At 42.6% G+C, this 27198-nt stretch overlaps 1 protein-coding gene across 1 annotated transcript; it reads right to left on the bottom strand.

The window, feature by feature from the left end:
- Positions 1-106: 106 nt before the first annotated feature.
- On the bottom strand, positions 107-23880 carry LOC139552479 (55 kDa erythrocyte membrane protein-like). Its single transcript, XM_071364254.1, has 12 exons — positions 23452-23880; positions 6713-6841; positions 6464-6542; positions 6202-6287; positions 5989-6057; positions 4438-4634; positions 3772-3875; positions 3553-3633; positions 1806-1886; positions 1506-1708; positions 1319-1393; positions 107-1141 (listed from the first exon to the last, which is right to left on the bottom strand). Exons 1-12 carry the CDS (start codon positions 23572-23574, stop codon positions 965-967), a joined length of 1404 nt encoding a protein of 467 aa, XP_071220355.1. The 5' UTR covers positions 23575-23880; the 3' UTR covers positions 107-964.
- Positions 23881-27198: the final 3318 nt, after the last annotated feature.

A 27198-nucleotide genomic window follows, 5' to 3' on the forward strand; every position in this document is an offset into this window, starting at 1 on the left:
AGGTTATTTTCTCAGTGTAATGACTTGACGGGTGGAGTGTGAATAATTTATTTAATTTCTTATTCTGACCTTTTGCACCAAATGAGTGTGAAACTTCAATCAGTAATATGGAATGCGGGGGTTTAATGGTTTGAGAGTGCCTTACATCATGACATGAGGTATATATTTCTGAGTTGAGACCAGTACTGAGGTTGTCAACAGAATGATTCACTTAACATGACAGACATGACAATTTCATGTAGAACACGTCTCCCTGTATTTTAACACATTACCAGGTATATAATACAGCTATGCATAATTTCATGACTATTAATATTAAACCTGAGTTGAGGATACTGATAAACTTGTCAGGTAGTGGCATTGTGTTCACAGTAGTGGTCCACTTTAATTGTTAATAGACTAACAATCCTATCTGCAGCCATATGGTACCAATCACTTGGCACCTAAAAAGCCTGATTCACTAAGGTTTTACAAACATGTAAATTATCCCTTTGGTTGGGTTCATTATACTTTCTCTGAAATACAATATCTATTGCTTTTTGTTTTGCTTCTGTGTGAAACTTAGTTACAATTACATAGTGATTAGCTGCTATGCAAAGAATGGTGTATGAGTCACCAGGGTCTGTATTCACAAAGCCTCTCAGAGTATGTGTGCTGATCTTTTATTTTATCTTTAACTAGGCAAGTCAGTTAAGAAATTCTTATTTTGACGGCCTAGGAACAGTGGGTTCACTGCCTTGTTCAGGGGCAGAACGACAGATTTTTTACCTTGTCAGCTCGGGGATTTCATCTTGCAACTTTTCGGTTACTAGTCTGGCCATAATCTTTTCCCATTATGATCTAAAAGGCAGCTTATCTTAGATCAGCACGGTGAGACACTGTGGATATTGGCCCAGGTTTTGTGGGGGTGTGATATTGCACCAGCTTTTGTTAAATATATGATGGTTCTTCAGGGGTACACAGGTCAGTAGACCCAGGAAACAGGCACCCATTGTGGGGTGGAGGTGGCTTGCTCTATCCCTTCCTCCACTCCTTTCACACTCTCATCAATATCATTGTTAACCAGCTGCACATCAAAGAAGTGGCTGTAGCTGGAGAGGATGGCGTCTGACTCCTTCTGGATCAACTGCACCGCTTCTGACTACAAGGAAAGGTACAAATGATCAGACTACAAAGTCAAACTCCTGAGGAGTTCAGCATCTCATTACAGACTGGAAATGTTGATACTGTAGTGTGACTGGTTGGAGAGCCATATTGCGAATGGTCCTTAATTGAAATAACCTTCATTCCTGGATGTAAGGAATGAGCAGTAGCGTACCTGAGTAGCTGAGTTGGTGGGTGCAATGAAAACCACCAGAGGTGCAAAGTCTGCCGTCCTCAAGAGTTTCAATGTCTGCATAACAAGAAAAAAGAAGCCAAACCATATTGTTATTCATCTGACATCTGAAACAAATACCTTATTCTGCTAACCTTGGGTTTGTGTAAATAGTTATTTCTATGCCTACCTGTGGTTCAACATCCAGCAGAGCGATTTTTCCTTGCTCATGGATCTTCTGGATAGTGTCTATTTTGGTTCCAAACATGAACCCCTGGAAGCTGCCATACTCCAGCAGCTCATTCCCAGTGATGCACTTGGTCATGGCGTCGTTGGAGATGAAGTAGTACTCCTGCCCGTTCTCCTCGTCCTTACGTGGGGGTCTGGTGGTGTCTGTTGTTTGGATCGAGCCACAGTTAATGGTGGGTTTGGGAAAACAAATTGCTCTCAAACCAGATAGAAGACCATTAGAAGTAAAGGCCCTACTTACGTGGTGCTGGGTAGGCAAACTTCTCTGGGTATTTGGTCAGCAACAGGCTTTTGATATGGCTCCTTCCTACACCCGGTGCACCTGCACAGAGAGAGGTTCAACTACTCACTTTTAGTGTGACAACCTCAAATATTGGGTTTAAAATGAGGTTAAAGGCAGGCAGGTCTCGCTTATTATCTCGAGAGTTGCACCCCTTCTGAAAAAACCTACACTCGTTCCCTCTGATGTCAACAACTACAGACCAGTATCCCTTCTTTCTTTTCTCTCCAAAACTCTTGAACGTGCCGTCCTTGGCCAGCTCTCCTGCTATCTCTCTCAGAATGACCTTCTTGATCCAAATCAGTCAGGTTTCAAGACTAGTCATTCAACTGAGACTGCTCTTCTCTGTGTCACGGAGGCGCTCCGCACTGCTAAAGCTAACTCTCTCTCCTCTGCTCTCATCCTTCTAGACCTATCGGCTGCCTTTGATACTGTGAACCATCAGATCCTCCTCTCCACCCTCTCCGAGTTGGGCATCTCCGGCGCGGCCCACGCTTGGATTGCGTCCTACCTGACAGGTCGCTCCTACCAGGTGGCGTGGCGAGAATCTGTCTCCGCACCACGTGCTCTCACCACTGGTGTCCCCCAGGGCTCTGTTCTAGGCCCTCTCCTATTCTCGCTATACACCAAGTCACTTGGCTCTGTCATATCCTCACATGGTCTCTCCTATCATTGCTATGCAGACGACACACAATTAATCTTCTCCTTTCCCCCTTCTGATAACCAGGTGGCGAATCGCATCTCTGCATGTCTGGCAGACATATCAGTGTGGATGACGGATCACCACCTCAAGCTGAACCTCGGCAAGACGGAGCTGCTCTTCCTCCCGGGGAAGGACTGCCCGTTCCATGATCTTGCCATCACGCTTGACAACTCCATTGTGTCCTCCTCCCAGAGCGCTAAGAACCTTGGCGTGATCCTGGACAACACCCTGTCGTTATCAACCAACATCAAGGCGGTGACCCGTTCCTGTAGGTTCATGCTCTACAACATTCGCAGAGTACGACCCTGCCTCACACAGGAAGCGGCGCAGGTCCTAATCCAGGCACTTGTCATCTCCCGTCTGGATTACTGCAACTCGCTGTTGGCTGGGCTCCCTGCCTGTGCGATTAAACCCCTACAACTCATCCAGAACGCCGCAGCCCGTCTGGTGTTCAACCTTCCCAAGTTCTCTCACGTCACCCCGCTCCTCCGCTCTCTCCACTGGCTTCCAGTTGAAGCTCGCATCCGCTACAAGACCATGGTGCTTGCCTACGGAGCTGTGAGGGGAACGGCACCTCCGTACCTTCAGGCTCTGATCAGGCCCTACACCCAAACAAGGGCACTGCGTTCATCCACCTCTGGCCTGCTCGCCTCCCTACCTCTGAGGAAGTACAGCTCCCGCTCAGCCCAGTCAAAACTGTTCGCTGCTCTGGCACCCCAATGGTGGAACAAACTCCCCCACGACGCCAGGTCAGCGGAATCAATCACCACCTTCCGGAGACACCTGAAACCCCACCTCTTTAAGGAATACCTAGGATAGGATAAAGTAATCCTTCTAACCCCCCCCCCCCCCCCTTAGAGAGATGCACTATTGTAAAGTGGTTGTTCCACTGGACATCATAAGGTGAATGCACCAACTTGTAAGTCGCTCTGGATAAGAGCGTCTGCTAAATGACTTAAATGTAAAATGATGTAAATGCTTATGATGATCATATATGGAGCTTACCAATAAGCACCAAGGTTTTTCTGCTGAAGGCAGGGAGCCGAACAACCTCTTCATAGGAAATCACGTCCAATTGGTCAAAGACTAACAAGGGAGAAGAGAATATAAATTGGTGGTTTAGGGATCTAAAACAATGCCATGCAATGTCAAAAACATTATACATCTAGTTAGTATAGGTAGTTCTCAAGATTGTATTGGGTATAAACAAATGGCAAGTCTTACTAGAGCTGTGCTTGGCCAGATACTTGTCTTTGCACTTTTTCTTCTTTCCAAAGGGGCTGCAGGATTGGGTGCCCTCTGTGGCCTTGCTTTTACTTGCCATCCGCCTGGAGCAGAAAGGAGAGACTGGGGGTTACTCACACACTGAATATTTTAGAGCGGGTCTCAACTTAATGTTGAGAGTTAGAGTAATAGAATACACAAGGTGCATTTTTGAATTTTAGTTGTGCATCAGCAGTTTTTCTCTTGTTATGTCAGTCACTGACTCACTCAACAAACTAAATTAGGATTAGGATAAGGCCATCCCGATCCTAGGGATTTCAGTGCTTAAACATATTGATACAACAGCAGCTAAGATGGGGAGAAGTCTGTCCATAATAAAGCGTCACTCTGCCTTCTTAACAACACTATCAACAAGGCAGGTCCTACAGGCCCTAGTTTCGTCGCACCTGAACTACTGTTTAGTCATGTGGTCACGTGCCACAAAGAGGGACTTAGGAAAATTGCAATTGGCTCAGAACAGGGAAGCACGGTTGGCCCTAGGATGTACACAGAGAGCTAACATTAATAATATGCATGTCAATTTCAGTGCTTAAAGCAACGTTGAGGCAAAAGCTTTTTTACAGGTAATCAGAAGTGGGTGTACTCTCCTACTTTGTGTACTATTACCATTCTTGAAGTTCTGGGGAGGGGATGAGTCCAGCGAAATCGGCGGTAGAGCTGTCCACCCTGCCTTGCCACCAATTTGGGTCCTGCTTGTTAATGATATGAATGATGTCACCCGTTTTAAACTTCAGCCCTGCCTCTTTGCATGGGATGAGGTCATCTTTGGCAGGGTCGTAGTCAACCTGAGCCCTCATGTACATCTGTGGAGGAAGTAACACAGAACTGCTGCACACATAGAGATGGCTGAAATGACATGATGCCCTTTCTGGCAACTGGGAAATCATGTTCACCATCTGTGCATTGTGGTTGATATGTTTGTTGTAATGACGTGTAGCACTAGCATATGGTGCAAAATCGTATATTATTCTGAATTAACTCAGGAGATAGTACTCTGGCTCAGATTAAATGTACCTGTCTAAACAGCATCCTAGATGTTAGAGTTAGAGGGTAATATATCAGTTAATGGGTCAGAGATCCTTCCTGTGGTATGCTCTATGATGCAACACACAGAGGATCTAGCAGCATCCACAGGAGGGATTTGGTCTGTAAAAGGTTATTGTTTTGTATATATTTACCGTATAGTTTAGGACAGGCTACTAATCTATCAATTGGTAAAATGCTTAAAATTAGACTCTCATCACTGACCACACTATCCGTGCAGTTATCATAATGCCTGGACAATGGACATGCTTCTGTTATTATGGAATTGACAAACATGAATGTTATAACACTGTTTTCCAATTAGTTTACATTCATAAATGAAACTCATTTCTCGAAATGTTGAATTATTATAGGTTGAGAGGCAGACTGTTGAGGGAGATATGATTGCATAATGTGACCAGCAGATGGCAGAGTGAAACGCTGAGCACTGCCAATGTGTTTCAGTTCAGTTCGCCAGTCTAACCTGACTGATGATCTGTATATTAGACCATTAGTGGAATCTAATGGGTGTATAGTCATCTGTGTCTTTCATTGTCTTAAGGGTAGGGTTCGCCTGACAAAAGAACAAACTCAATTTAATCAAGAGAATTTGGGAGAAGACATGATTGGAGGTACAGGACGGTACCGTATCAAATATGTGGTTACGCTTCAAGCATGGTATCGTAGAGAAAGAACCGTAACACTGCGGAACCATGTTTATCTGTCTTATTACAATGGTGGTGGTGAATAATCCAGCAATTTGCTGATATGGTCAAAATATAATAGGAATAGTATGTAGATGACGTTATAACACGTGACTAGAATAGGTTATGAGTCACCAATAGATGACTAAATAAAGTGACTGATGCCCTCTGTAATAACTGTCAACCCCTTGTAAACTAAAGGGTATACTATTACACTATGTACTATACCTGGTGTATTTCTCTGATGAAATCATTTGGGATATCATAGCAGAACTAGAACAACAAAAGAGTGTAACCCTGCTTGAATAGTAACCATTTCTTTGATCATGCATGCAGTTGAAATTCGATTTCAGGGTGCAAAAAAATTATTAAATCAGTCCATTCATAAAGGGGAAAATGTGCAGATCCAATGGGTAATTTATTGTCTTACCTCACACACAGGAGAGCACCTTGGTTGGTTGGGGATGATTTTCATTGTGACTACTCCGTTGGTATCTTTCTGTAATGGAGGATGACAACCATTTTACTTACACTCCACACTATCAAAACTAGGATTGTGAGATTACAACATGTCACCCATTCTCTCAGGGGCAGAATGCTCTTCAGTATAATTTGTGTTAAAACAGAGATGGTAGCGACTTGCCAGGATCTTTTGTAGCTGGTCGACAGATTGGTTGGCCACACTCTTTCCATTGATCTCTGCTATTTCATCCCCTTCATTTAGATAACCTGGAGATGGACGACAAATTATCAGCACAGTACAGAGGATCAGTATGACCAAAGAGTGTTATCAGGCAAATAACTAATATCTATTTTCTACACAAGTATGGGAATACTGTTGCTTTTCTAATACAAATTCATTACAATCACTTCAGTATGTCAGTCAGTGTGGTTGAGTTCTGTACCTTGTCTGTGTATCATGCCCCCATGTAATATTCTGGCCACAGTGCACTTCTGTTTTCCATTACATTTTAGAGTCACCCCCTAAAGGCAAAAAGCATGAGTCATGAAAACAGCACATGACAATCTTTCCTCAAAATGACAGATTGAGTCACTGAGAGATAGAGAGGAGAGATGAGGGAAATAATGGAGAGAGAAAGACAGAAAGGGACTGAGAGAGAAAAAAGAGAGTAATTAGCATCTGAATGGTTTACCATGGGCTCTGAGGGATTTTTTTCAAATGCCACCTCACGCATCCTGGTTAGCTCAGTTCCGTTCATGTGAGCAGCACTGCCGTTGGTGTATACTTCAGCTCCCTTTGTCTCATAGGCTGGCATAAGCCCCTACGGAAAAACATGTCAACACTTAACACACAACATTAACATGGCTTACTGGGGTGAAAAACTGGGGTGAAAAACCCAATGTGCACACAACTGGAATGCACTTCTCCTATACAAAATGCCATTTTGGATTATCATCTTGGCAAAATGTCATAATCTGTCCAAAACATCCAAGTTTGGAAGGTTACTAGGTGTCAATGGTTCGCCCTATTACTTTTATAAATTGTGAGGCAGTGCAATCATGAAAATAATTTTTAATATCTCGTGCCAAGCACCCAAACAACTCAAAATGATAAATAATTGCCCGTTGCAGCAGTACAGCTACAATTAGTCAAATTTTGTGGGCTAGGAATAAATAAATTGATTGTTACAATGAGCTAAACGTTCTGATCATCTGATGTCACATAATTAGAACACTGGCATTTCCAGTGGCGTTATTAAAAGCTTTTTTCGTCTGCATCCCAACAGCCATGTTTAATTTGCAGTTTCAGCATCTGTTCGAGGTTAAAAATTAACTCCACATTTTCACCAGCTCATTAGGCAGGGACAACCCATGTCCGCTACTCTGGTACACAAAAGGTTGTCATGGCTACGCCTGAGTGAAATCGTGTTAAGAAGAAAAGTATTGATATGAAAAAACAAATCCCTCATAAAGGTGAAGACATAAATTACATCCACAAATAACAACCCTGACTATTTGACCACTGTCTGGCTGTGAGAACACTGAACGGTGTGTAATGTCACTCAAAGGAATGTGGCCTTTACTGGTGATCCCTCCACTCCACCCGTTCCATTTCAACCAGGTTTGATTGAATCCAATGCCAAATGCTTAAGTACACCAAAAGTACACTATGTTAATGACCTTTTTATGACCATGAAATACCACAGCAGCAAATTCAAAACATACATCCAAATGTACACCATGAGATTCTTTTAGTCTAGATTGGAGTCTTTCCTTTCCTTAATTCCACATAGCAATAATTGAAGTGGGACCTCCTGTGGGATTTGGCCTGTTCTGCTGTGTGGATGTCCCTCCATTACACATGCTTTTATCACATTAACGTAATCCCTTTTACTGCCCCCGGCCACATGGGCATTATCACATTGCTAGCCCTGCCAGGGATTAGTAAAACCACTCACGTGGATGGCCATCATACTAATCTAGCCCCTGACTGTTCTGTACATGGACCCCAGGGTGACAAAGGTTACTTACCACCGTTATTGTGCAATAATGAAATTAAGCCTCCTATATTCCCTGTAGGAACATGCTGCCAGCTACGGCAGCAAAAGTTTGTTATCTAACATAGATACGTTTGATTATCTTTTCATAGATAACTGCTAGTGTTCCTTTACTGTTAGCGATCTCAGGCTGTATAGGGACATGGAAAGTAATAACATTAGTTCAGAGAAATCACAAGGTGACTTCGTCAACCATGCAAACAGAAACACCTTTTCTTTTTAGATACGTTAAGAATGTGTTCAATGTGTTTGACCACACAATGCTGACACAAATTAATTTGCAGTGACTCTGGCAGCTTTGTTTTCACAGTTATCCGCTCACATAAAAATAATTAGGCCTATAAGAAGGGGGTAATCTGTCATAATCATTCTTTATATGAATGGAAATCAATACGCCAGTAGTTTTGTCTAGTCTAGTCAGATCCACTGGCTAAAGGAACGGGAGGTGGCGATGATGTCTTTGAGAGAAAACTACAAGGCCATAAAAATGATTAACAACCCCAATGGCAATGAGCTGTTACTTCCATCATCATAATTTCACAAAGGCATTTCCTTTATCTTATTTGTTTTAGTCTCTCCTTGTTCCTTGACACTGAATGTACCCTCTCTCACATTGGACCCTCTCTCACTATATGTACCCTCTCTCACTATGTACCCTCTCTCATTATGTACCCTCTCTCACCACAGACCCTCTCTCACTATGTACCCTCTCTCACTATGTACCCTCTTTCACTATGTACAGTCTTTCACTATGTACCTTCTCTCAACACGTACCTTCTCTCAGTATGTACCCTCTCTCACTATGTACCTTCTCTCACTACGTACCTTCTCTCACTATGTACCCTCTCTCACTATGTACCCGCTCTCACTACGGACCCTCTCTCACTATGGACCCTCTCTCATTATGGACCTTCTCTCAGTATGTACCCTCTCTCACTATGTACCCTCTCCCACTATGTACCCTCTTTCACTATGAACCATCTCTCACTATGTACCTTCTCTCACTATGTACCCTCTCTAACTATTTAATCTCTCTCACTATGTACCCACTCTCACTAGGAACCCTCTCTCACTATGTACATTCTCTCACTATGGACCCTCTCTCATTATGTACCCTCTCTCACCATGGACCCTCTCTCACTATGTACCCTCTATCACTATGGACCCTCTCTCACTATGGACCCTCTCTCACTATGTACCCTTTCTCACTTTGGAACCTCTCTCACTATGTACCCTCTCTCACTATGGAGACGCCCAGGCTCTATTGTAACATCTTGTGTGGAGTCTTGAGAAAAATCCTGAGCTAGAGGGAAATTGACCCTGACCATATCCCCCCCTAAATTTGAATTGACTTCAATGCAAAAACACCATGAAAACACTAATGGCTAAGGCGCCTTAACATCTGCACCTTGTTTGTTTGGTGCAGCTGCAGCAGCCACTGGCACTGGCCATGGGGAATGGTGGAGACTGAGAAGGGTGTGGCTATTGTCACAGCAGCCAAGGGGGGCCAGAAGTAGAATGGATATGTAGCAGGCCCTGTCTGGGGAAACCTAATCATGCAGAGTCAGGATTCCCCCTCCTCTTCCCTTCACCGTGTGTCTGAGACGGAACAGAACAAGGTCACACACACACACACACACACACACACACACACACACACACACACACACACACACACACACACACACACACACACACACACACACACACACACACACACACACACACACACACACACACACACACACACACACACACACTAGACTTTAACACCATGTGGACTAGCCTGCAGTGTTCAAGGAAAGCCTAGAGGTGTCTTATGGTCAATGTAAGTAAACATGTTGTTTACTTTGCAACATAATACAGATATTTACAGGACACCAGTACTAGGAGAGTAGAAATAGTCCCTGTCATCAATGTAGTAGAGCTCTCTCTGGACTGCATCCCTCGATAAACTCTGATGAAATGACATCCCCACACAAGGGCATAGAATGCAGTAAAGAGTGCATAGAGTGCAGTATGCTGCTTGTCCACTAAGATGCACCAGTCCTGTAGGAGACACCTGGGGCTTAACAGTTTCACCATCATACAGACAAACAGGTTGAAGCCTTGAACGTTCATTACTCATATTGTTCAGCACACAGAACTGAGTCATAAAGAGACAAGGAGGGCTCACTCAGCCGCCAATAAATCCTCCTGCGAAGTGCTGACCCTGGTTGGACTGAGAGGGAAGTCACATGTCTAAAGGAAACCGTCAGACTTTGGTCTAAAGGTCAACTGGTATCATCTGGATAATTAATATATGTAATAGCAGAAAACAGCCGAGAATAGCAGGAGAACACACGGCACTGTAATGTATTGAATAAGCTCAACTTACAAAGTTGCAAAAACCTTTTACTTTCCAATGTTGTGTTAATGATGACCAAGGCACACATGGTTCCCACTTTTACCTCCCATACTCTGTCCACTGGTCTAGGATTTTAAGATCACCTTTGTATAATTGACAAGCTCCAGGTTTCCTGAAGCTTTATTTGGAACTTCTGAAGTGAGGACCAAGGTTGTTTTTTTGTTGTTGAAAATCCCATTTCCATAGTTACAAACAAGAATCAAGAAGGTGTGCGTCTAAAGTGAGACATAAAAAGAAAGCTTACAGCCTTTCAATACCCAATAAAGTTTGAAAACTAGTTTACCAAGTGAGCTATCAAAACAGTCCAGTTAAAGCAAAAGTATCTTCTTTTATTTCAACATAATAAATTACTGGCACCATATCCCGGTGACAAGGCCAAACAGTGCCTCATGCCAAAAGAGTCCTGTTACTATGTAATGTGAAATACGGAATTCGTCATGCTGTTAGAGTGAAATGAGGCAGGCACCCACTGTAGGTATTGGCAGTTTAACAGTAAACACATTGCGTAGTTCTCCTCGTGCAGGTATCAACGTTTAAATATAGCATTATTAAAATATTACAGCTACTCATTGTATAATCCCTCCTAATGTCAGAGACTAAGTATTCTCAATAACCCCCTTTATCTCATATTGCTGAACTAGTCAAGGAGTCAGGAATGCAACATAGTATGATACGCTATCTGAAAAAACAGTTACAGGCTCCAACGTGCCAGTGCGGATTCAACTGTGCAGTTCCTTGGCACTCCCAGTCTCCCAGAAGAAAAACACTCTGTTCTTCTGTGGCTTCCTACTCCAACTGCACTGAGCAGTGTCAGAGGGTAGGGGGGTCACGTGATCTCAGAGTCAAAGAAAAACAAGCTGTCTTGAATTCTTGTTTTTTTTGTACAAGTGAGTCATTGGTGCTGACCCCTGATCTCATTGTGTGAACAGAGGCCTCTGGGAGTTGTAGTCATGCACCATAGAATCTTCCAAGATGGCATAGCAGTTCAGACGTTCTTTTTTTGTCCTCGTCTTGTCGTGTCCTGTATATATATATATTTACACCTTTCTTCGCATATCTTTATATATTTTATTATCCAAGAACTCAACTACAAAAGCTTTCCTGCAACCCGCCTCACAAATTACAAAAAAAAAGTATTATTTACCTCAAATCTGAAAATCCACAGTGGAAGCTAGCCAGAGGCTAGCCAGAGGCTAACCAGAAGCTAACTAGAAGCTAGCCAGCAGCTGATCTGAAGCTGCCTAGAAGTTAGCCGGTTTGCTGGCTAGCGTTGGTGTTTCAGCTGCCCACGTTTGTGGTCTTCAGCTATTCCTTTAGCTCGATAATCTATCGGCACTTTTGTGCAACGCGACTCGGACCGGAGCATACCGGGACTATTTTTCTCAGTGTCCCCGGATTTCAGCCGCAGGCTCTGGACGTTTGCACCTTGATTTCACAGCTAGCTAGCTGCAAACCGTGTGACTATTGGCTTACGTCGATCCCGGAGCAAACTTAAATTATTCCGGAGCTAGCCAGCTGAGGAGTTCCATCAGCCACTCCTGGGCTACAGTCACCTATCCGGACCCGTTTTTTTTGTTGTTGTTGCTGCAGATGCGGAGCCCCATCGGGCCTTCACGACTGACTGCCGACATTATCTGCCCGAGGGAGTTATCCAACTGGCACCTCCGTCGCAACTTTACCTGAACGCTCATCTGGGGCCCGCTAATCGTTAGCTGTCTTATCGGCTGCTATCTGAATAAGTATATCGGACAATTTTTCTTGGGTCACTATAACTATTTTGCCAATTGGATTGATCCCCTCTACCACACGGAACCCCACTAATCTACCGACGGAAACGCACGAGGTGTCTAAAAATAGACTTCCATCCTATGCTATCTTGCTACTGATAGCCATCTACCCGGCCAGCTGTCTGGATCGCCGTGACCCCAACCGACCTCTACTCACTGGACCCTTATGATCACTCGATTAAGCATGCCTCTCCTTAATGTAAATATGCCTTGTCCATTGCTGTTCTGGTTAGTGTTTATTGGCTTATTTCACTGTAGAGCCTCTAGCCCTGTTCACTATACCATATCCAACCTCTCAGTTCCACCACCCACATATGCGATGACATCACCTGGTTTCAATGATGTTTCTAGAGACAATATCTCTCTCATCATCACTCAATACCTAGGTTTACCGCCACTGTATTCACATCCTGCCATACCTTTGTCTGTACATTATTCCTTGAAGCTATTTTATCGCCCCCAGAAACTTCCTTTTACTCTCTGTTCTAGTCGATCTAGACGACCAATTCTCATAGCTTTTAGCCGTACCCTTATCCTACTCCTCCTCTGTTCCTCTGGTGATGTAGAGGTGAACCCAGGCCCTGCAGTACCTAGCTCCACTCCTATTCCCCAGGCGCTCTCTTTTGATGACTTCTGTAACCGTAATAGCCTTGGTTTCATGCATGTTAACATTAGAAGCCTCCTCCCTAAGTTTGTTTTGTTCACTGCTTTAGCACACTCTGCCAACCCGGATGTTTTAGCCGTGTCTGAATCCTGGCTTAGGAAGACCACCAAAAATTCTGACATTTTCATCCCTAATTACAATATTTTCAGACAAGATAGAACGGCCAAAGGGGGCGGTGTTGCAATCTACTGCAAAGATTGCCTGCAGAGTTCTGTTTTACTATCCAGGTCTGTTCCCAAACAATTTGAACTTCTACTTTTAAAAATCCACCTCTCTAAAAACAAGTCTCTCACCGTTGCCGCCTGCTATAGACCACCCTCTGCCCCCAGCTGTGCTCTGGACACCATATGTGAACTGATTGCCCCCCATCTATCTTCAGAGCTCGTGCTGCTAGGCGACCTAAATTGGAACATGCTTAACACCCCAGCCATCCTACAATCTAAGCTTGATGCCCTCAATCTCACACAAATTATCAATGAACCTACCAGGTACCACCCCAATTCCGTAAACACGGGTACCCTCATAGATATCATCCTAACCAACTTGCCCTCCAAATACACCTCTGCTGTTTTCAACCAAGATCTCAGCGATCACTGCCTCATTGCCTGCATCCGTAATGGGTCAGCGGTCAAACGACCTCCACTCATCACTGTCAAACGCTCCCTGAAACACTTCAGCGAGCAGGCCTTTCTAATCGACCTGGCCGAGGTATCCTGGAAGGATATTGATCTTATCCCGTCAGTAGAGGATGCCTGGATATTTTTTTAAAATGCCTTCCTCACCATCTTGAATAAGCATGCCCCATTCAAGAAATTTAGAACCAGGAACAGATATAGCCCTTGGTTCTCTCCTGACCTGACTGCCCTTAACCAACAGAAAAATATCCTATGGCGTTCTGCATTAGCATCGAACAGCCCCCATGATATGCAACTTTTCAGGGAAGCTAGGAACCAATATACACAGGCAGTTAGAAAAGCCAAGGCTAGCTTTTTCAAGCAGAAATTTGCTTCCTGCAACACAAACTCCAAAAAGTTCTGGGACACTGTAAAGTCCATGGAGAATAAGAACACCTCCTCCCAGCTTCCAACTGCACTGAAGATAGGAAACACTGTCACCACCGACAAATCCACTATAATTTAGAATTTCAATAAGCATTTTTCTACGGCTGGTCATGCTTTCCACCTGGCTACCCCTTCCCCGGTCAACAGCACTGCACCCCCCACAGCAACTCGCCCAAGCCTTTCCCATTTCTCTTTCTCCCAAATACAGTCAGCTGATGTTCTGAAAGAGCTGCAAAATCTGGACCCTTACAAATCAGCCGGGCTAGATAATCTGGACCCTTTCTTTCTAAAACTATCTGCTGAAATTGTTGCCACCCCTATTACTAGCCTCTTCAACCTCTCTTTCGTGTCGTCTGAGATTCCCAAAGATTGGAAAGCAGCTGCGGTTATCCCCCTCTTCAAAGGGGGGGACACTCTTGACCCAAACAGCTACAGACCCATATCTATCCTACCCTGCCTTTCTAAGGTCTTCGAAAGCCAAGTTAACAAACAGATTACCGACCATTTCGAATCCCACCATACCTTCTCCGCTATGCAATCTGGTTTCAGAGCTGGTCATGGGTGCACCTCAGCCACGCTCAAGGTCATAAACGATATCGTAACCGCCATCGATAGGAAACAATACTGTGCAGCTGTATTCATTGACCTGGCCAAGGCTTTTGACTCTGTCAATCACCGTATTCTTATCGGCAGACTCGACAGCCTTGGTTTCTCTAATGATTGCCTCGCCTGGTTCACCAACTACTTCTCTGATAGAGTTCAGTGTGTCAAATCGGAGGGTCTGTTGTCCGGGCCTCTGGCAGTCTCTATGGGGGTGCCACAGGGTTCAATTCTTGGACCGACTCTCTTCTCTGTATACATCAATGATGTCGCTCTTGCTGCTGGTGAGTCTCTGATCCACCTCTACGCAGATGACACTATTCTGTATACTTCTGGCCCTTCTTTTGACACTGTGTTAACAACCCTCCAGGCGAGCTTCAATGCCATACAACTCTCCTTCCGTGGCCTCCAATTGCTCTTAAATACAAGTAAAACTAAATGCATGCTCTTCAAACGATCGCTGCCTGCACCTGCCCGCCTGTCCAACATCACTACTCTAGACGGCTTTGACTTAGAATATGTGGACAACTACAAATACCTAGGTGTCTGGTTAGACTGTAAACTCTCCTTCCAGACTCACATCAAACATCTCCAATCCAAAGTTAAATCTAGAATTAGCTTCCTATTCCGCAACAAAGCATCCTTCACTCATGCTGCCAAACATACCCTTGTAAAACTGACCATCCTACCAATCCTCGACTTCGGTGATGTCATTTACAAAATAGCCTCCAATACCCTACTCAATAAATTGGATGCAGTCTACCACAGTGCCATCCGTTTTGTCACCAAAGCCCCTTACACTACCCACCACTGCGACCTGTACACTCTCGTTGGCTGGCCCTCGCTTCATACTCGTCGCCAAACCCACTGGTTCCAGGTCATCTACAAGACCCTGCTAGGTAAAGTCCCCCCTTATCTCAGCTCGCTGGTCACCATAGCAGCACCTACCTGTAGCACGCGCTCCAGCAGGTATATCTCTCTGGTCACCCCCAAAACCAATTCCTCCTTTGGCCGCCTCTCCTTCCAGTTCTCTGCTGCCAATGACTGGAACAAACTACAAAAATCTCTGAAACTGGAAACACTTATCTCCCTCACTAGCTTTAAGCACCAGCTGTCAGAGCAGCTCATAGATTACTGCACCTGTACATAGCCCATCTATAATTTAGCCCAAACAACTACCTCTTTACCTACTGTATTCATTTATTTATTTTTGCTCCTTTGCACCCCATTATCTCTATCTCTACTTTGCACTTTCTTCCACTGCAAACCAACCATTCCAGTGTTTTTTTTACTTGCTATATTGTATTTACTTCGCCACCATGGCCTTTTTATATTTTTATTTATTTTTATATATATTTTGTTTGCCTTCACCTCCCTTATCTCACCTCACTTGCTCACATTGTATATAGACTTATTTTTCACTGTATTATTGACTGTATGTTTGTTTTACTCCATGTGTAACTATGTGTTGTTGTATGTATCGAACTGCTTTGCTTTATCTTGGCCAGGTCGCAATTGTAAATGAGAACGTGTTCTCAATTTGCCTACCTGGTTAAATAAAGGTGAAATAAATAAATAAATAAATAAAATGCACCAGTGACCGACGCAAAGTATCTACGGATCAATGTAAGTAAACATGTTCACAAATGAAGATAGTTCACTCAGGCCATTTACCATTGAAAAAAATGGTCTGTTCCGGTATACTTAACTGGGTGTGTCACCCATAGACATCAATGCAATAGCAGCTAAGTCTGGTCTACTAAGTTCATTGACTTTAATTGAACCAGAAAAAAAACAGAGAAAAAAAACAGTGAGTGTGGTTTCTCGCTTCCTCTTCCATCTCTGAAGGAAGCTTGGTTATTGAAAGGGAAAAGGAAAAAGTGGGGGAGGGGTGTAAAAAACAACAGGGCCATGTTTTTTTACAAGACAGCTATAAGGCTCAGTGTTGTGTGTTCTTTCATTTGTCTGTGGTTCCCATCATCTAATCCAGTGTTGAAGATGGCTGTGAATACACCATTTGAAAGAAGAAGTGTTCCAGTGAAACAGGAACAGCACAATATTGCTAGACAAATAGTTTAAGGTGGAAACTGGATCTAATGTCTCTGTAATCACCCCCCCCCCCCCCCCCCCCCCCCCACATACCAGGCCTCCCCACTTACCAAGGTAAGGTTAGGGTAGATTTCCAGCCTAGAACTATTGATCCACAAGACCTTGCAGGGCCACAGCAGTAACTAAGGCAGTACATATATCTGTGAGCCCCTCCCTATATCTTAATGTAAATGCTACTTAAATGGCATTCAGGAAATATGAGAAAATATCAGACAAGCTTTTGCCTACTGTCACAACTCCTACCGAAGGTGGCTCCCCTTCCTGTTCGGGTGGCGCTCGGCGGTCGTCGTCACCGGCCTACTAGCTGCCACTGATTTTTTCCTCATCCCTCCTTGTCTGTTTATTAGTTACACCTGTTTGTAATTAGGTTTATTAGTTGGGCTTTATTACCCAGCCGGCCCGCCTGCTGGGTGTGCGGGATTGTTTGATGTGTACTGTATGTCACGGTTGTTCGTGTAAGTTGGTTATTTTCGGAACTGATTAGTTTCCCTGTGTTTTGGGGCATTTGTTTAAGTGGAGTCGTTTTCACCTATGTGGTGATTAAAGTAGTACGCTACTCTGAACTCTCTGTCTCCTGCGTCTGACTTCTCCCTCCACTACACCCCGGGCATTACACCTACGCTCACATGTTCAGCTGTAGGCATTTTGTTTAGACAAGCTCATGTTGGATTGGGTCACACTTGTGTTTTGCTAAAACATATGTTTTTAGATGGTAATTACAAAGGCATAACTACAGTGTGCCTACACATTGTAACAGAGAATACATACTTAAAAACCCAATGCAGCTGTTTTTAAATCAATATACAATTATTTCAGGGTAACAATTAAGTACTTTACTGTAATTGATTTCCATTAATGAATGAAAAAATAGCTGTTTTATACCCCCCCAAAATTTCTCAAGCAAGAATTTTGCTAGGACTGCCTGTGAGTGGTCTGAGTAGGGAGGGGGAAACTGAAAACTAGCTGTTATTGGCAGAGATGTTTGGAACTCTCTTTGTTATTGGTCTATTAACCAATTTTCCACATGGTGATGTCACCATGGAAAGCTGAAACTCCCACCCATGCAAACCTGCTGATTACAAGGTCCTGTGTAAATTGTATTTTTAACCAGCAACTATCAGGAATGACACTGATAAAATGTTTTCACACTTTTACAGTGTTAGTTTCATCAGCTGTTCTACAATATTATACAAAACACAGTAAACATATAATTTTAACTGCACTGGGGCTTTAACCAATGTAACGCATATAATCCCTTTATAATTAAAATATCATGTTTGAGGGATGTCAAGGCCAGCAAAGTTTGATATGAAATCAGAGAGCAACATTGTTCATGGGGTCATGTTTTTTGTTTAAATGAGGGGATAAGAGCATGGAATGTAACACAAGCACATTCACAATGTTCTAGTGTCTGTCTGTCCCTGTTTAATCCTATGAGTCCCACTGTAACGCCTGCGCGTTTTGGACTTCTAACTTGTTGTACCATTGGATTTGTCTATTTCCTCTGCATCTGTAGATACCAAACATTAGTCTGTGTGATTACGGGGACTGAGCTAGAGTGGTGTTTGTGAGACAAGGACGGATCCCGAAGGGGCCCGTACTTTGTACAAAAAGTCTGTAGAGTCCCGAATGGTTTGAGCTACGAACTATTAAAAGCTACTGTCACTATGAAAAGCTGAGGCTGACGAACCTGCACATGTTCTGCTCTATGATGCTCACAAGCTATACAAGAGTCGTTAGAAAGTAAGGGGTTCTTCTATAGAAGATCATAGGAAGTCCCAGGAAATAGTGTCTCTAATTTTGCAATAAGCTCACATAGTTGCTGTCACAAAATCCAAACTTCATACAGTTGTCACTAACTAGTTAGATATTCATTTCCCATTGAGCAAACAATTTATGTACATACAGCATTCATATAAATTCCTTTTTATCAGGTTTTTGCTTTGGCGGACCTATTTTTGATTTATTTACATTTGTCAATAATATTCATGAATGCAACTGTTTATGTCAAATTGTTTTGTGTTCTACTTGCAGCCATGGTTGTCCTGAAAAGGACTTCATTGGCATGTAGCCTCGAGGTTAGCACGTTGGGCCAGTAACTGAAAGGTTGCTGGTTTGAATACCGGAGCCAACAAGGTGATAAATCTGTTGCTGTGCCCTTGAGCACGACACTTAATCCTAATTGCTGTACAATGGCGACCCTGGCCATGACCCCAATCTCTGCGGGTGTCTCAGGGGGAGTTGGGATATGGAAAAAAACACATTTCCATTACACACTTGTGTAAAACAGGACAAATATAAGCACCTGCAAAATGATTATTAAATATAAGGGCTGGACATGCTAAATGAAAGTCGGATAAATGAAAAGATGATTTTTGCTGGGGTCTCGGGACTGATAGGGTTAAACTGCACCAATGACACAGGGGTTTAGGATGGGATACATTGTGTGTTAGGCAGACGTGGCTATGTGTCTATTTATAGAAAGCTGCAGTTCTTTAGCCTGGATGATTAGGCTAGTCTCTAGTGAAACATGACTCAGTGTGTAGCAGGCAGGAGCAGGCTGAGTCTGCACACGTCAGGCGGGTAACACACACAGGAAGCCTTATTCACACGCAAGCAAATACAAACATACTGCACTCTAATCGATCTGGCTAGAGTCGCTTTTCAGTTCAGCTACAGACACAAAATACACACTTGCAGTCCAAGGCAAGCATCACAAAGATGGAAAAGTAAAGTCAATGTTGGACACACACATACATGCAAACAACGAGACACCAGCACTCATCTCTACGATATTCCAGATCTCACAATAGATGCAGATTTCACATTTCAGCTTCTCGTTGAGGTACACTTTAACATGAGGCTCTGCACGAGGTTATTACACATGATGTCAGGGAAAGACTCCATGCAAGGCTTCCCTTCTCAGCACTCAACGTTTAACAATGTTAAAGTTGCTACTTCAATGTCACTTTCAGACATACTTTGTTTTACGTATCAATCAGGGGACATGTTTTCCTTTTTGGAAGTATCATGACTTCTTTCGAACTTGATTGGCTGACTTTCTCCCTCACTCATTTGCTCCTCCTTCACTGACCAAGCAGAGTGAACCACTGGAACCTATGTTATAGAGACATTGAACCACGGGTCATTTCCCGTTTCACACTGCGTATTTAAATACTGTATCCCCGACGTAGATCATCAGAATATTTCTACTACTGTACATTGTATTTTAATTACACTGTTTATACACACTGCATATTTATTCATACACTGGATTCTTGACATTGCTTACTCTAATACGTCTACTGCTGTACATATCATTATTAGTTGATCTTGTATCAATTCTCCTGGTGTACATACATATAGATTGAATTTGATTACTCCTACAGTGCTATTTGGCTTGTTAATCAGATTTATCCCATCGTTCTTGATTTCTTGTATTTTTTTCTGTCCATTACATTTTAATTGGTTGACATTTTACTGCATTGTTGGGAGCTAGTAACATAAGCATTTCGCTGCACCCGCTATAACACCTGCTAAACTGTGTACGCGGCCAATAAACGTCAATTTTTAAAATGTTTTTATTTAACCTTTATTTAACTAGGCAAGTCAGATAAGAACAAATTCTTATTTTACAATGATGGCCTACCCCTCCAAACCCTCCCCTAACCTGGACGACGCTGAGCCAATTTTGCACCGCCCAATCACAGCCAGTTGTGATACAGCCTGGGATCGAACCAGGGTCTGTAGTGACGCCTCTAGCACTGAGGTTCAGTGCCTTAGACCGCTGCGCCACTCAGGAGCCTAAAATAGAGGGGTGACCCATTCCTCAAGTAAATCCCATCAAACTCCAGGCCGTAGGGGCCCTACAGGGCACTCGAGTGTGTTAATATGGGTGATTGTTAATAGGACAACTGATGGCTACAACCATCAAACTAGTAGTAATGTAATACATGTATCCTTATATTGATCAGTATTGCATAAATTCAGGCAATTTATCGCGATATGGATTTTTGTCCCTATCATCCAGCTCTACCATGCACCCTAACCCTAATCCTCTGACCCTGACCAGGCCTATTGTCCAATCATCACATGCCAATAAATCTCCCCTTGAGACAGACAAAGGAGAAGAGGGGCTTGTTCGTTAACCTCCTGCCTGCGTCGAATAGGTACACCTGGCTCTGCATTTCACCCAAGCAAGCAAACAAAGACAAGGACTTGAGAATGTCAACCTGATCTAGGGGACTGAGGGGATTAACAATCAGCCTGGGCTCGGCTAATCTACTACAGTAGTGCCTCATCAAGAGGCTGATAACATTAAGTCCTCACCTGTGGGGTTAAAGGTCCATGGTGAATTGTGTGGTTGGAATGGGATCATACTACTGCTGTAAGACCCTTAAAAGACACGTGGAATTCTATCACAAATAATTAAGAAGACAGATGAAAATCCATATTAAAACATCCAGAGCAGGTGTCTCAGTTTGGAAAACATCCATTGATGTAATTGCAGCTTATTATAGGAGCGTAACACATTGTTGAATTGAGATGCTGTACATGGTCAACATATGTACATGTCTAAACAAGTGGAAAGAAGTGTTAAAAACAGTAGTAGGCCTATACTGTCTATGAGTACCAATGTCAGTCCCCTGTTCTAAAGGATACAACTATCCATTATGTAGACATCACATGTATCTTCCCTATTGCTGTGAAACTGTTAACCTGTTTCCTCTATGTGCCTGGTGTGTGGTTTCTGTTCCTTGTTAGAGAAATAGCAGAACTGAATCTTACTTATTATGACTTGTCTGGAACAAATTAAGATGGGATTTGACAAGCACTGAATTTTTCATGATGCAGTAATGTCTTGGGAGTGACCTAGACTGAAACTTTGAACATGTGCATGACATAGGTGAAATTGCCACATGTCCCCCAATATTCAGGTCAAGTCGACCCCCCCCCCCCCCCCCCCCTTGTTATAAGTATTGGCAGAATGTGTATAATTGCAGGAAATTAGCTTCAACGGTCATATTTGGGCTCGAAGTTGACCGGTCCAACTCCTACTTCTCAATTTCCAAACAGAAATGGAGTGTGCCTTTGGTGGTTCAGTGATGTGTAATTCTGGTAATGCGCACCGCGACCGACGTAGCTAGTTTGCTAACTAAGCTAGCCACTTGTAGCTAGCCAGTAACTCCTCCAGTATGTGTTGATGTGACGTAGCTAGTTTGCTAACTAAGCTAGCCACTTGTAGCTAGCCAGTAACTCCTCCAGTATGTGTTGATGTGACGTAGCTAGTTTGCTAACTAAGCTAGCCACTTGTAGCTAGCCAGTAACTCCTCCAGTATGTGTTGACGTCATTTCACAGCATTTGTTTTTGGATGGAAGCTGTAGAGATCAATAAGATCTGTAACCAAATATCTTATTCATCACCTTTTTTTGTTGTTGGATTAAATGACCTGGTATGAAGGTGCATTGGTCAGTTATATGACTGTACGTTTGTTTATGTGTAACTCTGTGTTGTTGTTTTTGTGGCACTGCTTTGCTTTATCTTGGCCAGGTCGCAGTTGTAAATGAGAACTTGTTCTCAACTGGCCAACCTGGTTAAATAAAGGTGAAATAAAAAATTTAGAAAAAATATATAGTTTAAAGCTGTTACTCTTGCGTTTTTGCCTAAAGTCGACCTTTAAAGTACCTGTCCAGTGTTTCCAGATTTTTATGAAATATGCCTATAATTAATTACAATATGAGTGAAATAGTTTTCCTTCCAAAAAATGGTAATTAAGTATGTTAAAAAGCAGCTATTCTGTTGTGGGTGGGTGTAGTCCAACACCAGAATGGTGTGGGCTTATACCGGTCATTCAAAATATTCATGTGAGTAGACCGCTGATTGGCCAGCTCAACTTCCTCAGGAGGATGACGCCATCCTCTATGAGGAAATAACAAGCATTTTTTTTTAAATGGTCTGCTTGAGATACAAGTTTGAGGTGGGTTTATTTAAGTGTTTTTTTCTACAATTTATGCTTTGGCCACAAATACGAATATAGGATGGGTCAACAACATTATTTGGGTATGAGTTAACAAAATATTCACTGGACAGTTACTTTAAAACCGCAAAATGTTCTCTTAGCCTCATGGCAACATTTGTAGAGTAGCAGAACATTTGCTTTAAATCTGCAAAATGTTCTCTCATCCTCATGGCGAAATGTGTAGAACAGCATGAGATGAGCAATAAAACTACACATTTTTCTGCATTGTGCATTGTTGAAATGCAAGAAGTAACCGTTTTCCTAACAACATTATTTGAGAATGAGTTAACAGAATATTCACTGGACAGTTACTTAAAAAATGCAAAATGTTCTCTCTGCCTCATGCCAAAATGTGTAGAGTAGCAGGGAATTAGCTTTCAAACTTTAAAATGTTCTCTCATCCTCATGGCAAAATGTGAAGAATAGCATTAAACCTATATTTAATCATGTTATGAAAAACACAAAAAGCACATGAACACCAAGATGATCGTCTTAAACCGGGTTGTATCAGCGCTGACCAGCGCATCCTCTTACCCCCTGCGTCTTAAACTGATGCAATGAAGTTGATGGACATATCTGTATCGCTTTACAACATAACCAAGGAATGAATGTAGGCTACAGCCTTCCATATAGGCGTATAGTCCTACTGCTTATCTGATTAAGACATTTTCTATAATTATATTATTATGGCAATCGTATGAATGTATTGTAGAGTAAACCGCTTACCTTTTCCGGCTTTGGTTTATTTTGGAGGAGCTGCTCCAGGTACAGGTCGGAGAGGGCTGTTCGAGCGCTGTAGTCCCGCTCAAGTATGACAGCAGGTTCGTTTTTATTGGATTTTAAAGTCATCTTAACTGGTTAGCAAAAAAATATAAGTGAACGTGATGCGCCCTTGTTCAAGGTCCGCAATAGGCTGGTCCTAGGTGTAGCAGGGCAAGGGGAAATGAGTGATAAGGAACCCTGGCGCTCTGATCAATTGCTGTTCTAGGTTAAAGTCCGTGGTTTTGATCAAGACGGAGGTAGCATTATTCCATTGTAGGCTGCAAGGACAAAGCTGACAAAGCAATAAACCATTCCAGGGCTAAAGGAGGCTGGCTCAATGCAGCTTCCTCAGTGGTAGAGCTCTTACGTGCTGCTGAGGGCAGAGGGGAATACGCTACGAGAGGCTACCTTCATGCATAAAGGCGGTATTATAGCGTCACTGGTTTTTACATCGGGCTGCTATATGAAACACCTGGGAAATGTCGTACACCAGTAAAGACCACTTTAGCCTAGAGGATACCCCTCAAAAATTGTGTTTTCTTCTAATCTCGACGCAGTGTCTGCAGACACCATAGAAGACAGCCAGACACATATCTATGGAGCGATGTACACTGAAAACTAACTGAAACCAATAATGCTCATGAAATAAAGTTTAAGGTGATGAACAGTAAAATCATGTTTTTCATGAAATTAGTAGATATTTGGATTAAACTAGATCAAAGTATGATGACCAAAGTAGGAAAAATGACTGTTGCTTCTACATTGATAAAGTTTGATCATAAAGTTACTAGTCCCCCCCCCCCATGTCAAACACCTGGATTCAGGAGGCAGGATTATTAAAGGAATAAGGTGACATCATTGCAAAACAAAATGACATAATTGATGCAATTTCAGTGTTGTTTGAATTGCTTTGTGTATCACCACATTAGCTTGAGGTGATTTTACTGCAATACTGCTTACTGCATCCACATTTCTTGATACAGTGCCTTCAGAAATTATTCAAACCCCTTAACCTTTTCCACATTTTGTTGTGTTACAGCCTGAATTTTCAATGCATTAAATTGAACATTTTTGTCACTGGCCTACACACAATACTCCATCATTTGAAAGTGGAATTATGTTTTTCGAAATTATTCAACCCCTTTCTTATGGCAAGCATAATTTTTAATCACTACCTCATCTCTGTACCCCACACATACAATTATCTGTAAGGTCCCTCAGTCAAACACAGATTCAACCACAAAGACCAGGGAGGTTTTCCAATGCCTCGCAAAGAAGGGCACCTTTTGGTAGATGGGTCAAAAAAAGCAGACATTGAATATCCCTTTGAGCATGATGAAGTTATTAATTACACTTTAGATGGTGTATCAATACACCCAGTCACTACAAAGATACAGGCGTCCTTCCTAACTCAGTTGCCGGAGAGGAAGGAAACCATTCAGCGATTTCACTATGAGGCCAATGGTGCCTTTAAAACATTTACAGAGTTTAATGGCTGTGATAGGAGAAAACTGAGGATGGATCAACAACATTGCAGTCCCTCTACAATACTAACTTAATTGACAGAGTGAAAAGAAGGAAGCTTGTACAGAATACAAATATTCCAAAACATGTTTGCAACAAGGCACTAAAGTAATACTTCAAAAATAATGTGGCAAAGCAATTCACTTTTTGTCCAGAATACAAAGTGTTATGGTTGGGACAAATTCAATACAACACATTACTGAGTACCACTCTCCATATTTTCAAGCATAGTGGTGGCTACATCATGTTATGGGTATGCTTATACTCTTTAAGGACCGGGGAGTTTTTCAGGATAAAAAAGAAACAGAATGGAGCTAGGCACAGGAAAAATCTGTGAGGAAAGCTGCTTTTCACCAGGCACTAGGTGTCATGACTTCCACCGGAGTCGGTCCCTCTCCTTGTTCGGGCGGTGTTCGGCGGTCGACGTTACCGACCTTCTAGCCATCACTGATCCATTTTTCATTTTCCATTGGTTTTGTCTTGTCTTCCTTCACACCTGGTTCCAATCCCATCAATTACATGTTGTGTATTTAACCCTCTGTTTCCCCTCATGTCCTTGTCGGAGATTGTTTGATTGAATGTGATGTGTAAGTTATGTGTTGGTGTGCGACGGGTTTTGTACCCACTTTTGTTATTTTGGTTTTTGGAGTTTTGTCAGCACTTATTAAACGACTCCGTTTATACCAAGTTCGTTCTCCTGCACCTGACTTCCCTGCCACCAACACGCACCCATTACACAAGGAGATTAATTCATCTTTCAGCAGGACAATAACCTAAAACACAAGGCCAAATCTACACTGGAGTTGCTTTCCAAGAAGACAGTGAATGTTCCTGAGTGACCAAGTTAAAGTTTTGACTTAAATCTACTTGAAAATCTATGGCAAGACCTGAAAATGGTTGTCTAGCAATGATCAACAACCAATTTGACAGAGCTTGAAGAATTTTGAAAGGAATAATGGACAAATGAATACTTTCTGAAGGCACTGTAGACGATTCAAAGAACTGTCAGTCAACGCTAGCTCATTAATTCAAGCTCCACTCAGCCTGTCTTTTCAAACTTCCTGTTAGTTAGCCATACATGAAAAAAAAAATCTGTATTTCTATCCCCCCAAAATATTATGAGTGATATTTTAGTCACTCTAAATACTATTTTACATGGGATTCAGAATGATTGTTTGGGACCTTCAAAACATTTGCATCATATAGCCTAGGCCTAATAACCATGGTATATGCTACTGGTGAAAACAGCCAACTTGAAGCAGCTGCTTATGTTATTTGAGGTAAGAAAATTATAAATATGCCTAGGATATGAAAAAGTGTAGGTTAGCCTACACAAATGTGCCCCACACTAATAAATAGTTAGTGACAACCGATAGTGGAAGCTAGATCTGCACTGTCTTCTATTATTGATTTGCCCAGCCGGTAACACACTCGTACAGCATCCTCCATTTAAGATGCAAAGGCATATTTTTCCTTAACTAGCTTTAATGGCAAGCCATCTTAATAAAACACAATTTTCCACCACCATTTTCGGATATTCGGACAACTTAAAATGTTGCATACCCTTGGCTGAACATGGTGTTTTTTGTGATTTATTAAGATGGTACAGATGTTTTTTCTGTTTTTATTCCAACGGCCCACCATTAAAACTAGTTATGGAGCGAAATTATGCCTTTGCAGCCTGAATAGAGGAAGCTTTATGTACGAGCCGGTCCACGGGCGACATGAGTGTATTACAGGCTTGGCACATCAATCGACGACGATAGTGCAGATCTAGCGCCCACTATCGGCTGCCTATGTTAATAAATAGTGTGATATTTAGACCCTATGACAAATATCTCAGTAAGTGTGTTATGAAACATTACCAAGGATTTCATGAGTTTACCAAAGTAAGCCTATTTGAGGGCCTATAGGGAGGAGGTCAGTGATCTGTCAGTGTGGTGCCAGAACAACAACCTCCTCTCAACGTCAGCAAGACAAAGGACCTGATCCTTTGGTCCACACACCAACACAGCAGTGATGAAGGCACGACAACGCCACTTCGCGCTCAGGAGGCTGAAAAGATTCATCATGGGGCCTCAGATCCTCAAAAAGTTCTACAGCTGCACCATTGAGAGCATCTTGACTGGCTGCATCACCGTTTGGTATGGCAACTGCTTGGCATCCAACCACAAGGCGCTACAGAGG

This window comes from Salvelinus alpinus, chromosome 24, assembly GCF_045679555.1.
Source record: "Salvelinus alpinus chromosome 24, SLU_Salpinus.1, whole genome shotgun sequence".
Taxonomy (NCBI): domain Eukaryota; kingdom Metazoa; phylum Chordata; class Actinopteri; order Salmoniformes; family Salmonidae; genus Salvelinus; species Salvelinus alpinus.

What these genes read in the sequence shown, in the direction of transcription:
- LOC139552479 (XM_071364254.1), bottom strand. Translation starts at nt 23,574, where the DNA reads ATGACTTTAAAATCCAATAAAAACGAACCTGCTGTCATACTTGAGCGG. An exon ending in AAAAACCTTGGTGCTTATTG is followed by an intron (nt 1,887 to 3,552) that starts GTAAGCTCCATA and finishes CTCTCTGTGCAG; the next exon opens with GTGCACCGGGTGTAGGAAGG. An exon ending in TGCTGGATGTTGAACCACAG is followed by an intron (nt 1,394 to 1,505) that starts GTAGGCATAGAA and finishes CTTGTTATGCAG; the next exon opens with ACATTGAAACTCTTGAGGAC.